The following is an 18,576-nucleotide window of genomic DNA, read 5'->3' on the forward strand; positions in this document are numbered from 1 at the left end:
ACTACTGGCTCGCACTGCCATGGGAGCGCAGGAGGTTTGGCCATGCAAAGTGGCCACATGCAGAGGCTCTCAGGAGGTATGAGAAACATTTCTTGTAAATCATTTGTTGTTAGCTCAACATGTGTTTACATGTGCTGGTGGTGCTATTCTGTGCTATGCTGTAGGGTAGTTTAGTGGGTCAAGTGTCTGCCATAAACAAAGACTGTATGGCCAGAAGTGGCCTACCTGCTTCCTGGCTGCTGGGTCAGCACTGAACAGCGGTTCACCCTTGCCGCCCGTTTAATAAAAGAGCAATCACCTATAAAGCACAATGTTTCCTGCTTCTTATTGTACAAAGACATCACATTGGTGTCAGAAGTGGGATACTCCCCCCAGAGGCCTGGAAAAGAATGGTGCTACCACAAACTCAACACAAAAAGGTGAATGGCGGAGAAGACCGAGCCTGGCCGAAGCCCACGGAAGAAAGAGCAGTGCAGAAAGGACTGGCGGCAAAGACAATGGAAAAAACAGCCTGTTGAGGAGGGATGGCAAAAGATGTAGCAGCGAGGACGTTTGGACAGCTGACAGCGACGAGGATCTACCTGACAAGCAACACGGTGACCTGACAACGTTGGTCACAGCCCTCCTGCGGATCAAGTGGACACCAGGGGCATGGTTAGCCAGGCGGCTTCTCCCTGAGGAGCAGAAGGACTAGCTGGTGGCAGAACTGAGCACAATGGTTCAGCCTGGGGTGCCTCCTGGGTGTGCTGCTGCCAGAGGAGCTGGAAGGGCACGTAAGCTCACTGCACCGGCCTGTCTTAAACCCGTCATAGCTGAGGAAAGGAGTTCCACTGTGCCTGAAGATGAGGAGGTAGCACTTAGTTTCTATGCTGTAGAGCACAGAGGGAGAGGACTGTTCAATAAAAGAGCATTTGCCTTTAAAAAGAGATGTTACTTGTGTCTTATTCTACACCGATGCCACAGTACTATCACTGTTTTTGTATAATTTGAAAACTCCAGTTACCCTTTGCATTGTATCATCAAAAATTCATGATGAACAGAGTAAGAGAAATGGCCTAAAATTACTTGGATTTTTTATACACCAATCAGGCATTACATTATGACCACCTCCTTGTTTCTACGCTCATTGTCCATTTCATCAGCTCCACTTACTATATAGGTGCACTTTGTAGTTCTACAATTACAGACTGTAGTCCATCTGTTTCTCTGCATACTTTGTTAGCCCCCTTTTACCCTGATCTTCAGTGGTCAGGACCCCCATGGACCCTCACAGAGCAGGTACTATTTGGGTGGTGGATCATTCTCAGCACTGCAGTAACACTGATGTGGTGGTGGTGTGTTAGTGTGTGTTGTGCTGGTACGAGTGGATCAGACACAGCAGTGCTGCTGGAGTTTTTAAACACTCCACTCACTGGCCACTCTATTAGACACTCCTACCTTGTCAGTCCACCTTGCAGATGTAAAGTCAGAGATGATAGCTCATCTGCTGCTGTACAGTTTGTGTTGGTCATCCTCTAGTCCTTCATCAGTGGTCACAGGACGCTGCCCACAGGACGCTGTTGGCTGGATATTTTTGGTTGGTGGACTATTCTCAGTCCAGCAGTGACACTGAGGTGTTTAAAAACTCCAGCAGCACTGCTGTGTCTGATCCACTCAGACCAGCACAACACACACTAACACACCACCACCACATCAGTGTTACTGCAGTGCTGAGAATGATCCACCACCCAAATAGTACCTGCTCTGTGAGGGTCCATGGGGGTCCTGACCACTGAAGAACAGGGTGAAAGGGGGCTAATAAATTATGCAGAAAAACAGATGGACTACAGTCTGTAATACAAGGTTTTCACCCAACACAATGTGTTAATGACCTCGATTCTAATTGGCTGCCACTTTCTGAAACCAGCCTATGCTGAAACACTCTTTATAACTTCATTGTGAGTGGGAGGGGCAAAACTGCTATAGAAATGAATGTCTTGGTTTTCATGACAGAAAAACAGTGGATTCTTTTTTTGCAGCTTAGCTACCATTTATGAACTGTATGGACTGGGTAATTTTTGAAACTTTAACAATGTTTACACACTGAATTAAACTGTTATTTAAAAAATAAAAAAGCAAACAGAAATTATTTTTCCATGATCTTGAAATCTCTTTTAGAGTCTAGCCTGTAAATGTAGAAACCACAGAAATATGAAACAAATGCACACAATACTATACAACCTTCTTAGTCATAAAATACGCCATACAACCAAAAGTCTTCAGACAATCCTTTAAATGCACGAATGCCAGCTGGGCAGCATCCTGCACCATGAGGAAGATATGACCACCAGAAATCACCACAGCCTTGTTCTCTTCAGCTTCTCCTTCATTATGAAAACCCAGCTTGGTGGACATAATGTAGCTGACATTCCTTACACCACTAGGGCAGCTTTTAAAGGGAAATTCCACCAATTTCTCAAAATTTCTGCATAATTAAATGTGCCATCAAGTTGTTTCCGATTCCTGGTGACCGTATGGATAGTGTTTCTCCAGAATGTCCTGTCTTCTGTTTGGGTTTTCCGGCTTCTGCATGGCTGGTTCCTTCATTCCTCTGATTGTCTCCATCCATCTTGTAGCTGGTAGCCCTCCTCCTCTTTTACCTTCAACTGTTCTGAGCATAACTGGCTTTTCCAACGAGCTTGTTCCTCTCAGAATGTATCCAAAGTAACATCTTCAGTTCGGTCACCATTGGACACCATTGACAGACGAGGCTTGATTCGTTTGAGGATCCATTTGTTTGTTTTCTTTGGCATGAGGTTCTCTCAAAAGTCTTCACCAATGCTAAATTTTAAGGGAATCCTTAAAATTCCTGTCTTGCTTGTTTATTATCCAGCTTTCCCATCCATAAAGAACCACAGTGAACCACAGCCTGGACAGTTCTGATCTTTGTAGGGACTCATCATTATATCTGAGGATCTTCTCAAGCTCCTTTATCCTTGTTCTGCTGAGTGCTGATCTGTGTCGTATTTCTTGAGTGCTGGATCCTCTGTTGTTATTAATTGATCCAAGTAGGCAAACGCTTGCTTATAAGGTTCATTCAGGTTTTTCAGATTTTGCATTATCCACCTATTAAAGGTTCCTTATGTTTCTTCCATCAATCCTGAATCCTTGAACGTCTTCGTCCAGCCCTGCTTTTCTCTTTATATGCTTCTTAAAGCTCTCTTATAGAAAGTAATTACATTAAATGGTTATGAATTCACTGCCTGATGTCTGAGACATTGTTTCACAATGGGTTTTGGCCGTATTATGGTGGAGATGCATGCAGGGCTTTGTGAGGCAGAAAGTTCCCTATTCCCTACAGAAAACTTATTTCAGATTTATCAGTGATTTACCATTGTCAGCTTACATATCACTGTTGTCAGAAGAAAATCTTGTATCTCCAAAATGGTAACTTTACAGGAGAAGGAAAAAACCTACTTTACTTTTAATATTAGTCAATGGAACCAGATTTTTTTCCAAGTCATTTTGGGCCGTTTCTTTTGGTTCATTCTTCCCGAAATTTACAAACAATGTAAAGGGCAACAGGCACTTTCAGATTATGTCAAAAACTGAAAAACAATAGAAATGGAGATACTTGGTTTTTCTTCCAACAGCAGCGATATAAAAACTCAGAGCACACGTGTTTTGGATAGTAAATAAAATGTCTATATTTGGGCTGTAGTCATGGTGGCCCCTGGTTCCTATCACCACCACTGTAAAGAAGTTAGTAGGTTTCTCAGCAATGAAGTTATTCACATTAAATGTGAATGTTTGAAAATTTGGTGGAATTCCCCTCTAACATACACGCAGAGACTGGAGGATGTTACGGTTGCACCAGCAGGGTGCGCTGTGGGACCACTTTTTCACTTCAACCTGGGGAGACAGAGACAATTTATGCTGACTCCACAGCGGTCTCGTGAATTCTGTTGAATTTCTGAGCTTATTGATCGGTTTCCTGCAGCAGAGTCTGCGAGCCAAACAAAACAATAAAAACATTAAAAATACTATATCTGCATCACAGTAAACACAACTACAGCGCAGCCAGGCGTCAGAAATACCGGGTTAGTACTGGGTTGGGTGGGTATTTGATCGACTAATCTATAAATTGAAATATCAATAATGCAAATAAAAACAAAACATTAATAAATAAGTAACTATATATGAATGAAACACTGTTTGGACACAAGAACACTCTTAAAAAGATGGTTCTTCAAGGTTCTTTAGTAATGGCAATGGTTCTATTTAGAACCGTTAGGTTTTTTTTACATAGAACCATTTCATGCAGAACCATTGTCTTCACTAAAAAGATGGTTCTTCAAGGGTTCTTTACAAAAAGCAATGGTTCTAATTAGAACCATGAGTTCTATACAGAACCATTTCATGTGAACCATTGCCTTTACTAAAAAGGTTGGTTCTTCAAGTGTTCTTTAGTAAAGGCAGTGGTTCTATTTAAAACCATTAGTTTTACATAGAACCGTTTCATGCAGAACCATTGCCTTTACTAAAAAAGATGGTTCTTCAGTGGTTCTTTAGTGAAGGCAATGGTTCTATTTAAAACCATTAGTTTTACATAGAACCGTTTCATGCAGAACCATTGCATTTACTAAAAAAGATGGTTCTTCAAGGGTTCTTTACTAAAGACAATGGTTCTATTTAGAACCAGTAGTTTTACGTAGAACCATTTCATGCTGAACCATTGCCTTTGCTGAAAAAGATAGTTCTTCAGTGGTGCTTTAGTAAAGGCAGTGATTCTGTTTAGAACCATGAGCACTCATAGAACCATTTGCATGCACAAAGGGTTTTCGCATGGTAAAAATAGTGTGTTGGATATGGAATATGGTTCCAACCTTTTTGAAAAGGGTTCTATACAGAACCAAAAAGGTTCTTGCTAATTGTATACAAGCTTGACATCATCACAACAGCAGAAACCTTCCTGGTGCTATGTAGAACCATACACAGCACATTCTCCATCAATCTGAAGAACCATTTCACCATGCAAAGAACCATTTAAGCATGCACATGGTTCCGTGTAGAACTCATGGCTCTAAATGGAACCATTCCTTTTACTGAAGAACCATCGTTTTTCTGAGAGTGTGGGCTGCTGCAGCTGAGTGAGCAGAGCCCTGCCCTCGAGCGCGAGGCTGTAGTAGGGTTAAAGCTGATACGCATGAGAGAGAGAGAGAGAGAGAGAGAGAGAGAGAGAGAGAGAGAGAGAGAGAGAGAGAGAGAGAGAGAGAGAGAGAGAGAGAGAGAGAGAGCGCGAGCGCAGAAGCAGCAGTAGCAGGCTGGAGCGCGCGCGCTTTCCTCGCTGTCTGGAACAGCAGCTGTCTGCACGACTGGAAACGGGACCCTTGTTTTTTTATTTTTGAGGGGGGCTTTTGAGGCATGAAAGAAATGGCAGCCGAATCGAGCCGGAGGTTCACCAAAAACCTGCTGAAGCCGGGCAGCGCCGCGGAGATCCGGCAGACAGCATCCAGCGCCGTGAGGAACTCGACCGTGACGGTAAGATACGACCACCGCCACAACCACGACCACCTCTACTGCTGCCTCTCGGGCTCTTCAACTTCACCTTCGCCGTCATTTTCGACACACGTCGCCTCTGCCTTTCTATGCAGTTCTGGGCATTTTTCCTCGAGTTCTATTCGCCCCCTTCCATAGAGAGATAGAGAAAGAGAAAGAGAGAGAGGGAGAGAGGAGGGGGGGCGACACTGCTGCATTCATTCGCAGCCATTCCTTCATAAAGCTGCAGCTGAGCTCAGTATCAATGGCTTGGTTGCCACCAGCTACAGTTTTCATTTGCAATTGTTTTTCTTTCTATTCTGGTGCTGCTGTCTGAAGCCTGGGCTGCTGTTCTGCTGTTATGGCCTGTAATGGGGAGCCTGCAAGGCCTGTGCATTGACAAACAACACTAAATGTCCAAAAGTATCCAGACAGCCCTGCACACTGTGGAATTCGGCACATACTGCTTGTGTAAGCTTCATGGAAAGCTTTGACCGATAGAATGGAGCAGCCACACATGAGCTGAAGGTCGCCGTGCCCAATGCCAAGCATGGGCTAGAGGGGTATAAGAGGGGTGTTCTCTGGAGTGATGGAGCTCCATCCAATATCTTTGGGAAGAGTTGGAGTGATCCAGAACTGACCATCCAACATCAGTACCTGACCTCGCTAATGCTCAATCAAATCCTCACAGCAATGTTCCAACATCTAGTGTAAAGCCTTCCCAGAAGAGTAGAGGCTGTTACTGCAGCAAAGGGAGAAACCCCTATTTTGTAACTGCGGCTTTAAGGCTGATATTTGTAAACGCCTCATTCAAAAAGCACTTCTTGCTGAAACACTTAAGTGTGAATGGGCAGGGCTTAACTGATATTAAGCCTGTCCAAATTATGACATGTTAGCTGACAGTTAATTGCCAGATATAATTAATTGTGAATAATAGTTTAATTGTCTATTTTTGTTTATTAATTAAAGTATAAGCCTAAAGAGACCAGACTGGCTAATTGGCTGCCCTGCTTTCCAGCTGCTGATGCTTAATACCGCTAACAGCAGCTCAAATAAACAAACATAACTCACTGCTGCCCTCTAGAGGAGTTAGTTAGAAGTTACAACTTCTGTTGTTTTCGTAAGACCCCTAATGTGCCTCACAAATGTGTTTCAGTTAATGATGAAAACACACCCAATTTGCATTCGCAGTGTAAACATATTGATAAAACTAACAAGCGTGGACAATTAATGAGGTCAGCTCAGGCGACTGTGACAGGCCTTTGGTTATATGCAAATGTGTTGGTTTTTGCGACATCATGAATTGAAAATGTTCTGCTTGTGCAGCTTAGTTTCCATATATGGACTGTGTGGACTGAGGAGTAGATGTAGGTTTTGAAATGTTTACAAATTATTGAATTAAAAAAAAAGAAGGAAAATTCGGTTTTACATGACATTGCACCCTTCAACACCCTTGATTTCAGAAGAAATGCTGTCTACAAACATTTGTACATATACTATCCTGTCATTGCATACTGGTCAGTTTGAGGTCAGTGTGTGCAGGAGCCATGTATATCCAGTCATTTCCTTCCAGTGGATGTCTAACATGTGGATGCAATCAGCGACTGCAACACTAGCCCGACTGCCAGCGCTGCCAATGTGTTGCAGGCTTCGCACCATGTTTCATTTCACATTTTCCCTCATAAAGTCTGCTTGGTTTGCTTTGTGTACCAACTTTGAGCGTATAGAAGAGCCCAAAAGGCTTATTGTAGGCCTGGTCTGTGTGGTGAACAGGTTAATTTTATGGATTTCAGCCTTGACTGATTTGAATACCCATCCTGTATCTGCACAGAATGCAGAGTTCATGCATCTTATAATTCGGCCACTTTTGGCCACTCGTAATCTTTGAAGTGCTTCCTGGACCTTGGGGTCATTAGTGTTAATACAGGGTTCTCTCTTGCTTCGAGGCTGTTTGGTCTCTTAAATCTTCGCTTTGATCTTCTCGCTCATCCGCTCTCTTTCCGTCATGTGGTGACTGGCATTGGCTGGTGCTCTTTACGTTGGTCTATTCCAGGTTTTGTTATCAAGCTTTCAATGGTGTGTTGGCAGAAGAGTGTCACTGCTGAGCGTCTTTGCGTCTGAGGGAAAATCCCAGCTAACTTACAGGACTTACCCATATATAACAGTAGAAGGTTCTGGGTGAGCAGTGGGTGGGGGAAAAACAGTTTGGGCTGCTTTGACATACTGACTTGCTGTTCGCTGCCGTTCGTGTTTGATGGTATTTTCTCATGGTGGAGGCTGAAGTCATTCATAAGCACACGGGGCTGCATTGTATTGTGGAGTTTGGTGGTGAGCCAGCACTATAGAAAGTAGTGCTGGGTGATAATGATAGAAGTTAATGTCACAATAGTTTTAAAGTGTATCACAGGATCAGATGATGTTTAAAGTGGCGCTCTGGTGGAAATTAAATATGTAAGCATGGCTGCATCTGATATAAACTTGCTTTCTCAGCTTCTGCAGTGGTGCTGCAATAGTGTTCAGAGTAAGATCTTGCGGTTTGAAGACTTCTGATGATGTATCTTGAAGGTGGGAGGGGTTTTTGAAAAACTGCAGTTGTTTTTGGCAGATACTTGAGAACTTGAAGTTGTTTGAAATGTTATTTTTTTGTTCCACTGGCTGGCAAATGCAGAGGGAAACCAGATAGCTAATGTTACTGCTAGGAGGCTGCAAATCACATCAGTATTTATTTATTAGTAACCCATACAAATAAAAATAATGCATGGCCACGCCTTATTAATGCATGGAAACGAGATCCTAATGCGTGGCAGTGACTTAGTAAGGCATGGGAATGAGATAATTAAGTTGTGGCCACGACTTAGTAAGGCATGGGAACGAGATCATGCCTTAGTAAGTCATGGCCACGCATTAGGATCTCGTTCCCACGCCTTACTAAGTTGTGGCCACGCATTAGGAGCTCATTTCCATGCCTTACTAAGTCGCAGCCATGACTTAATTATCTTGTTCCCATGCCTTACTAAGTTGTGGCCATGCATTATTTTTATTTATACAGGATGACACCAGCAGCGCTCCGTACTTTCTTTATCTCCTTTCTTTATTTGGTTTATCCCAATGATTGTATGACTTTTTGTGTAATGCATGCTGGGAAATGTAGTGAAAGTAGTGATGGATGAAACTGCAAAAAGCATACAAAAATTATGATTCCTATTACAGTCTTAAGACTAAGGAATACAATGCTCCCTTAGAATATTACAGAATGTGACTAGTTTTAGGCCCCTAAGTTTGTTTAAGTTTGTTATATGAAAGTTAATGAACTCATTCTGCTGCTGCTGCCTGCTTTCAGAACATCTCACAAACCTGATGTAGCTTGTTTTGGACTGTTTGCTTCTGTTTTCTTCTCTTAAAATTACACCAAAGGGAGCTTCACACAGTGTTGTATATCACCACTGTCATAACAAACTGTTTTGTCTCCAAAATGGTATCTTTTTAACAAAAGGAAAAGAATAACAAGAGTATTTTAAGTGGGAGCAATAAGAGTAATTGTTTGTAAATGTTTTTGGTATAATACCTCAAAAGTTCAGTGCATGAGTGGCTCTGGCTCCTGTTGTGATATACAGGAGAAGGTTACACGGGCCAACAAACCTTCACATCAGACGGCATTTAAAGCTTCCTCAGGTCGGTGTCACTGTGCCACCAACGTGAGTGTGAGCACGTGTATGTGTGAGAAAACAGGTCAAGATTTGGCTAGAACGGCAGCTTTAGTGCCATATTTTTATACATGCCCCTCGACCAATACACTCACTCTGCTGCAGCTTAGACCAACTTTCTATTCTCTCTCTCTCTCTCTCTCTCTCTATATATATATATATATATATAAGAGAGAGAGAATAGAAAGTTGGTCTAAGCTGCAGCAGAGTGAGTGTATTGGTCGAGGGGCATGTATAAAAATATGGCACTAAAGCTGCCGTTCTAGCAGCTTTTATATAGCAGTTCTAGCAGTTCTATATATATATTTTTTTTTAACATTAACTGTTTAACATTAACTAAAAATCACATATTAAATAATATAACACACAGTAATCCAACATCTTTTGAAAACTACTTCACTTGGCGTTTTAATAGATGTTACTGCAAACGTGCATTTGTGAGCTCCTTCTGGTGTGGGTTCAGGCAACCTGCATGCTGATGGAGAAACTTCAAACTGCAAGTAATTCATTATGGAATTCAGCTATAGATGCTTTTGGAAAACAACGTAGTTTTACATTTTCATAATTTTTAGAATTTAACCACCAGGGCGCTTCAGCTGCACAGGAAATGCTGCACATTTTTTTAGACGGTAAATCACACTTTAGACGGGAAATCTGCAACACAGACAGTGGGGAGTGTAATCTATCATAGCCTAACGGCAATACATATTATGTAAAAGTATTTAGCAAGCAGTTTAAAGGTAAATTAGACCTCTACACTATTCTGTCAGTTCTTTTTCCCACCACAGTGATTATCGGCTTTTAAGTATTGCCATCAGGTTACTACATGGGGTCAGTCATCACGAGATCCATCCATGTTTTAGCGGACACTATTCTTTTCAGAAATCCTGTCATATTTCTGTGCTCATCACAGCATGTACAGCGTCCAGCTCCTGCATGTCACTAAAGTCCTGCAGACTGTATGATTTAACCGCCAATATTAAAACGAGCATGAAGTGCGACTGAGGAGAAAAAGCACTGCTGCTTTGCTGCCCTTCAAGTATTGCTCCTGTGATCAAGTGAAGTAATGTGTCCATTTGTGTACGTGGGTTATGTTTACTTCAGATGCTCCAAAGACGAAAGTGAAACTGACTGAAAACGTGAGCCCCTGCTGGTGTGAGTTCATGCCAGTTTCCTCTCTTTCAATGAGAAAAACTATTTAAGTGATAATCGCACCCCCTTGTGGAGAGTCTTCGGCCTGCTACACTTGAGTCGATGCCCTGAACCTTTCTTGCTGCTGCTGTAATGTTATTTCAAAAAAATGTTTCAGTAGTTATTTCTTATAAAATATGCAAAGCGCTGTTTTTTAAGTGCTTACGAGGAAAGAAGCTGGGTAAAAATATATGTTTAAGTTTAAAAACTGAAAATGAGAAAATAAGTATTCCCAGCCTTTTTTAGAACGTTTTTTGGTTTATTTGGGCTTATGGTGGAGAAGGCTCAATGTCCTGGCTTCACTGTATAGCGCAGAGCTTTAATGTAAACACGAGTGACACATTATGGACTATTTCTTAAGTATGTCTTCAGGTACAAAGCATTGCCAAGAGGCATTCGTGAATCGGCCCATAATTTCAGAATAAAAATGAGTGTGAAGAAATGCTCTCTCGCTGACCCGGTCTGAATTGCTAGTTTCCGCTTTCTCATGGACAGTGTTTGTGGCTTGTATGAGTCTGAATGATCTCCCACTGACCTGAAGCCTGGACGCCGCCAGACCTGTCAACATGATGTGCTGGGCTGCTGCCTGTTTCCACAGCGTGTAACAGTGTGTGTTTGCCAGTCTGTGCCCTCTATTCGCCCCTTCTCCATTGCGTTCACCCACAAACTGTATGCACCCAAGCATCTAGAACGTTCCGCAGTTCTCAGCGTTAACAGTCTGCATCAGCAGGGGAGAACATCCGCAGATGTTCCGCAGAACCGATTTGGTGTGTGCAAAAGCATAAATTTGAGTAGCTGGGCGTGAGTGTGACTGATAACGGTAACCACTCCACCCAGAATATTTATGAGTGAATTGGGGCTGTGATCCGAATATTAACGCAGCCATAAGGCAGCGCGCCATGGAAATCACGGCCATATAAACAGTCTCAAAACCCCCTACTACATCTTCTTTTTCTTCCTACCATTTCTTAGCTTATTATTGTACCTCCATATTTTCTCATTGCAGGTGTTTTTCCTTCTAGGGCTGTCAGAATTTTGATTACTAAAGAACGTTAACAACTAGAGGGATGATGATATTTTGTTACCATGCTAAGATTGTTCATAGTGTCTGTGTTTACAAGCAAAGATTTTTGCCAATCCGATTGGATACATTCTGATTATAGATTAAGAATGTTTATGCTCACTCTACTCAACAATCTGATGAAAAAGCTCTGTTTATATGCTCACTACAAGTAATCTGATCGAAAATGACACACATGCGTAGAGAACCACTTAGTGTAGACGTTACCATGACAACCAGCATCACATGAGTCCAGTCAGAGTGAGACGAGCAGCAGTGAGCAGCGCTTGTGTTTTTAATCACTTTAAAATGATGTCAGACTCAAGAAAACGTCCTTCACATGTCCTTATTAAAGAAGGCTGAGAGGAAGACGTCGTGTTCTGAGACACATAAGCTGGACATCCGTCCCACCGCCGTCTTTTAAAGATCAGAGCATAAACTTCGTCTCCTCTGCAGACCAGTTTCTGCTCCGCCACATGATCAGAACAGACTTAAACTTTCAGATTGGGAATGTAATCAGTTACAGACGTTTACATGGTTATTATTCTTCTATTTAACTGATTATTTACAGGATTACCCACCTCGATCAATCAGATACAAACTGTATTCCGAAAGGCCTCAGTTAGACTCATCTATTCCGACTGAGGTGTAAACATGGATGTCTTCTATTCCGATTGAGCTGTTAGTCAGATTATTAACGGATTATCCGGCTGCATGTAAATGTGGCTACTGAGCGACTGTGTTTCATTAAAATGGAGTATCATATGTCATGTTTAATGGATTTAGTGTAGTACAGAATGCAGTGTAGAAGTGAAATGTTGAATAAAAATCATTATATGCTTGTAGATTTTTTCAAGGTGCAACAACGTTGTGTCTGTGTGTCAAAACATTGTGATACGTATATTATCAATTAATCATTAAGTGCGGTCGAGTTGTTTCTGACTCCTGGTGACCATATGGAAGATGTTTCTGTTATGTTTTTGGGGTTTTCAGGCTTCTAAATGGCTGGTTCATGATTTCTCTGACTGTCTCCATCTATCTGGTTGCCCTCTTCCTATTTTACCTTCATGTCTTCCAAACACAATGGTCTTTTCCAGTAAACTAGTTCTCTTCTAAATATGTCCAAAATAGGAGCTTCAGTTTGGTCATCTGGACTTCTGGTGGTGAGGCTTGATTTGTTTGAGGATCCATTTGTTTTGAGAGTATCGTCCAAGACACTCTCAAAACCACCAAAGGCATCAGTATTTCTCCTGTCTTGCTTGTTTATTGTCCAGCTTTCACATCCATAAAGAACCACAAAGAAGACCACAGCCTGGACAGTTCTGGTGTTTGTTTGCTGAGAATAACTGTTGTATCTGAAGATCTTTTTAAGCTGAAAATATCTTGAACTATTGTGAAATTTTGCCATGTCAGCCACCTCTAGTCGCAACGCTTGATACCAAATGATATATGTCAAATTTAAACACTCATTACATTCTGAACACCAAGTATGTATTGGATCAAACTCAAAATAATGTATAATTAAAAGTCATATGTATAATATTTGAAAAAAAACATAGAAGGTGAAAATTCTAATTTGATTTCTGATCCTGTCTGGCAGCCGAATCATATGACTCAAAAGTAAAAGTGGTGCTTGTCGAGGTCAGCAATCCTGGTTCTGGGGCCTTATGGAATCTAGTTCCAGCCCTGATCTTCCACACCTGCCCCAGCTGATTACCTCCTTCAGAAGTCCCTGATTGGCTGGAGCAGATGTGTTAGTCTTAGGGAAGGAGCATTTTCCTCTCCAGGAAAGTAGATCAACAGGAGGAGAAGCATTATGTGAATTTTAAAAAGGTTCCTCAAACTCACAGCTCATTTATGATGATGACTTTTAAAAGAAGCATACATTCAGAGGTTGTTTAGGGAGGCAAAAGGTGATGTTCTATAACACAGAACAGAGGTTCCCAGTTCTGGAGACCCAACACTATTTTTGTGATTTGTATTAGGTGGCGATATGGAAAAAATGTAATATTGCGATACTCCAAGAAATTTTCATAATACGTCATGATATTTATATTTTCAGACATCAGTTTGAACTGAGAAAAAAGAACCACTAGTGTTACATTTTAAAAAAGAATATCAAAAACTGTAAACGCAATGATTTTTATTCAATATTTGGCATACTGCACTGCACTAAATCCAATTAAACAGGACTAATTTTGCTCTCTTTATAATGAAACATGCAGTTGGTCAGTGTCCTAGAAGTTCTGACGATATCCACGATATGCTCAGAAAAGCATATTGTATTGTAATGTGACAGAATTGATCACATTAATGATATTTAAGCAATAGAACACGAGAGGGAGTGTGTTATTGCAAAATAACATCACAGCTGTGATTTGTTCGCTGTAGATCCGTGATGTTATTTGCGATAACACATTACCTAGAGTGTTCTATTGCTTTTATACAACAGTTAAATAAATAAACTAAGAAATAAATAAACTGGGCCGTGAATGCGGCGTTTAATATGTTTTAATGTTTGCAGTTCCTTCCACCAAATTATAGTTCCTTAACAAGCAGCTTGTTGCTACGTCAGAGTAACGAGCTCCGCCGACTCACTGCACAGCCGGCAGTTCGTTTTCCAGCTCCTTACACTAAATTCCCAAACTGTCATCACCACTGAGCAAACTTTTTTGTTTTTTATTGTGGCAGTTTTCTGGCTCAGTCTAATTTGGTCAGACTCTGAAGATGAGACTACACATTTGGCGAATGCTATTGGGTTCATTTCTGGCTAACTCCAGGTTGTTTAGCTGTTCTTTCTGTCACAGCTGCCGACTGAAAAGCTGCTCAGTGGTGATGACAGTTTGGGAATTTAGTGTGGTCTCATCTTCAGAGTCTGACCAAATCGGCTGTCGGTCAAATGTGATCTTAAAAGTGTCCATTTTCTGTTTGTGGCAAAGTAAGAAGTAAAAACGTTCAAATGGCTGGAGCGTCTCCTACAGCTCCTATGCTAGCAATGGCGTCTCAGCAGAGTGACACAGTGTTTGTGAAAACCCGTGATGTTATGGCGAAATAACAGCACAGTTAGAACGCTTCTCAACCAATCAGCTTGCATGGCCAGAACTAACTGTTGTATAAAGTATAGTGTAATGTTGCCCAGCCCTAATGTGTATCACCAGCTCATCTGATTCAACTCAGTAACTAATCAACAAGCATCTCATTGGCTGGGACAGGTATGTAGAACAAGGAAACCACAAAAGCCAGGAAAGATAATTGGCATCCTCTGGCATAGAACCTTTCTTAGAAACCCTTTTTGGCCAGTTTATTTACAAATTACAATGTCAACTTGATGCTAAAGAATCAAAAGTATTGAAAGTTTCAACTTTCTTCTCTTCCTTTTGCCTTGTCTGTCTCCTTTCTCAGATGCAGAGACACAGGAGTGAGTGAGTGAGTCTCTCTCTCTCTCTCTCTCTCTCTCTCTCTCTCTCTCTCTGTCTCTCTCTGCTTCTCAGGCCGTGTAGGACTGAAGCAGCTTTGTGTTTGTTTCTTTTGACCCGAGGGTCCACGGACATGCATATATGTTTGCTTAAGGGCTTTAGCCTCTACTCGTCCTCGAGTGCCTTTCTGGCAGTTTGGATACACAGTTCTCAGAGTGACCTCCGGGCCTCGGGCCTTCGCTTGGGTCCCAAAACACGTTTGCTCCAGAGCCTCGACGATGTTTGTTTTAAAACAGCTGTTCCAGGCTTTAAAGGTTACGCTGCCGATAGATCTTATTTTCTGATATGCTATCAGATATGAGGATTTCTCTGCCCCTCTGAAAGATCAGTATCTGCTTCTGAAGGCAAATTTGATCTGATCAAATAAATTCTTTTGTTTGTTCTCATTTCCTTCTGTTTACGCCACCGTCGTAGAGGTGACCTAGACATTTTCCATGCCTTGCAGTATGAGGAACGTGGGTTAAATGTAGTGTGGAATAGGGCTGCAGGATATGGACATAAAGTGGGGTGTTTGATGAAGCTGTTAAAAACATAAATGATCGTGATGATTTGAGAAGTTTGAGTGACTGGATGTGCTGCAGCTACAGACCTTTTTTGTGCAGTACGAATAGAAATCTGACCCCTCCTTTGAGGAAAAGGCTAAAAATTCCAAATTACAAGAGCGCTATTCAGTATTGCCACTATTGCGCAAGATAACAGTTATGAAATGCTGTAAACTACTTACATCTGAATTGCAAGCTCAAGTTTGTTCACTGTAAGGCTGAACAAGGACAATGTCACTGTCACTGATGTGAAGCTGTTGAAAAAGTCATTCGACTGTTAATGGCTCCCCCTTGTGGAGAATGTTTAATCTGTAAAACGTGAGTGAGTACCATGAGGTGCTTTGATCTAAAAGCATACTATAAATATTATTATTAGGTGCTATTTAAGCCGAGCTCCTGTGACCTTATGGATGGCGTTTCTTCAGAATGTCCTGTCTTCTGTTTGGGTCTTCAGGCTTCTGAATGGCTGGTTCATGATTCCTCTGATTCTCTCCATCTGTCTTGTAGCTGGTCGTGTTCTTCCTCTTTTACCTTCAGCTCCTCTGAGCTGATGATCTTTTCCAATTAATTGTTTTTTCTCAGAATGTGTCCAAAAAAAGAGCTTTAGTTTGGTCATCTTGGCTTCCACTGATAGGTGAGGCTTGATTTGTTCATTCATTTGTTCTTTTTGCCGTGCAACGAACTCTTTAAACTGAAAAAAGTGCATTTCCTAAATGTTACTATGGTATTTAAGGAAGTTGTAAACCTGTTGATCAGTGGTTGCTAGGTGGTTGCTAGGGTGTTGCTAGGTAGGTGCTATGGTATCCCAGGTGGGTGCTAGGTGGTTGCTATAGTTCCCCACATAGTTAATAAGGTGTTATTATTGGACTTAGTAGCAGCCTATTTAAGTGGTTGTTATGGTGTTGCTAGGCGGTTGCTAGGGTGTTGCTAGGTGACTGCCACTGCTATCCCAGGTGGGTGCTAGGTGGTTGTTATGGTTCCCCACATACTTAATAGGGTATTATTAATGGACTTAGTAGCTCCCTATTTAAGTGGTTGCTATGGTCTTGCTAGGTTGGTTACTAGGGTGTTGCTAAGTGGTTGCTATGGTATCCCAGTCGTTTTGCTAGGTGGTTGCCATGGTTCCCAACGTAGTTAGTAGGGTGCTACTAATAGACTTGTGTCAACATGACTTAAATTGGGTGCACAAACTTAGCACCCCATTCATTCCTATGGGAAAAAAATACTACAAATAGTTACTTCAAGAAGGAGGTTCAAAAAAGCCTAGATACCGTACCTAAATTAGATTGGTAACTTTAATGTACTTGCAGTGTGGCCACTGTGTTTTCTATCTACACTCTTAAAATAAAGGTCCTTCAAGGGTTCTTTAGTAAAGGAAATGGTTCTAGATAGAACCATGAAGGCTCAAAGAACCCTTTGCATGATTAAAGGGTTCTTTGCATCATAAAAGAGTTTATCAGATGGATGGAGAATGTGCTGCAGATGGTTTTATATAGAACCTTTTTGAAAAGGGTTCTGTATAGCACCAAAAAAGGATTCTTCTATTGTTACAAGCTTGACATCTTTACGATAGAAGAACCCTTTTTAGTGCTATGTAGAACCTTATACAGCACATTCTCCATCAATCTGAAGAACACCTTCACAATGCAAAGAACCATTTATCTTGCAAAGTGTTCTTTGAGTGTTCATGGTTCTATCTAGAACCATTTTCTTTAATAAAGAACCATAATTTTTTAAGAGTGTACATAAATGCAAATGTCAGCTTGGCAGATGCTCAATATTAAATGACTCAGTCTGGGATCAACTGGAAATGATCTGCTGCACCACTGCTGTGATCAGATGGAATAAACAGATTGCAGAATCACATACTTTTGGATTAGAATTACAGAGAAGTTTGTTTAGAGAGAGTTACAAATGCAGTTAAATGCAGATGTTTTAGTACAGCAGCCCAGTGTCACCTACACATTCTGTTCTTGAAGGAAACAATAAATGACACCATCAAATATTGCTTTGCTATTCATATTTCAGATAATATTTTCAGCAGTTAATGGATATGGATGTCGCTGTTGTTGGAAGAAAACCTTGTATTATCATTTTTGACGTTTTCCAGTTTTTGACATAATTTGAAAGTACCTGTTACCCTTTACATTGTATGTAAATTTCGTGATGAATGGACTAAAATAAATGACATAAAATTACTTGGAAGAAAGTCTGGTTCCATTAACTTACATTAAAAGTAAAGTAGGTTTTTTCCTTCTCCTGTAAAGTTCCCATTTTGGAGATACGAGGTTTCCTTCCGACAACAGCGATATGATACAGTTATCATCTGGATATGATTCTGTCGTCTATCCCTGTTTTTGACCTCTCAATACCCAGGACCACTGCTCTGCCTGGCTCCATGTCAGTGCCACAGGTCAGCGTACCCGCTGTCACATGCTGCCCGCTCCCCGCGGCTCCTCCTGGCTCTGCGCCCGAGCTAGCAGTCCAGAGTGGGAGTATTCTGACCCCGAAGCCCGAGTGCCACTGAGGATCCAGCGTATGTGTGTCTTGGCTGCGGGCAGGACTCAGGAAGTCTGCCACCGCGTCCAAAAAATCTGCGTTTAAGAAAAGGTCACATCATTTTTGGTTTTCTTCCGCTCGGTTTCGTTTCCCTCTCCGGCTCGGCGTCTCCTCACTGCAGGCTGCAGCAGCTCCCACTGACGGTTTCACTGACTGTTACTTACAGAAACACACTGTGGGTCTTCAGATGCTGCATGATCTTCCTCTGCATCCTCATCTTCTTCACCTGTTTCTTCTTTATCTTTATCATCTACCTCCATCCAGTTGTTCTTATTTATTTCTTCTCCTTCTTCTGCTTCTTCCAGTTTTTATCCTCTTCTTCGTCACGTTCTGCTTTTTTCCTTCTCTTCTTCCTCTTTTCGTCTGCTTCTTCTTTGTGAGCTTCATCGTCATCTTAATCTTTTTCCTCCTCTTCTTTTTTATTATTTCGCTTCTTCATCCTCTTTTTCATTTTCTTCTGCGTCCCTTTCATCCTCTTCTGCTTCTTCTCCTTCCACTTCTTCTTCATCTTCTTCTTTGTCCTCTTC

The 18,576-nt window shown here is 41.6% G+C and overlaps 1 protein-coding gene across 1 annotated transcript in view; it reads left to right on the top strand.

Moving 5' to 3' along the window:
* Window positions 1–5,272: 5,272 nt before the first annotated feature.
* The window catches only part of dock10 (dedicator of cytokinesis 10), a 192,414-nt gene continuing 179,110 nt past the window's right edge, over window positions 5,273–18,576 (top strand). The window contains exon 1 of the mRNA XM_036555809.1: window positions 5,273–5,520. Within this exon, the coding sequence (XP_036411702.1) occupies window positions 5,404–5,520 (117 nt within the window). The 5' untranslated portion in view covers window positions 5,273–5,403. The remainder of the gene's footprint in view (window positions 5,521–18,576) is intronic.

The sequence above is a fragment of the Colossoma macropomum genome, unplaced genomic scaffold, assembly GCF_904425465.1.
Source record: "Colossoma macropomum unplaced genomic scaffold, Colossoma_macropomum, whole genome shotgun sequence".
NCBI lineage: Eukaryota > Metazoa > Chordata > Actinopteri > Characiformes > Serrasalmidae > Colossoma > Colossoma macropomum.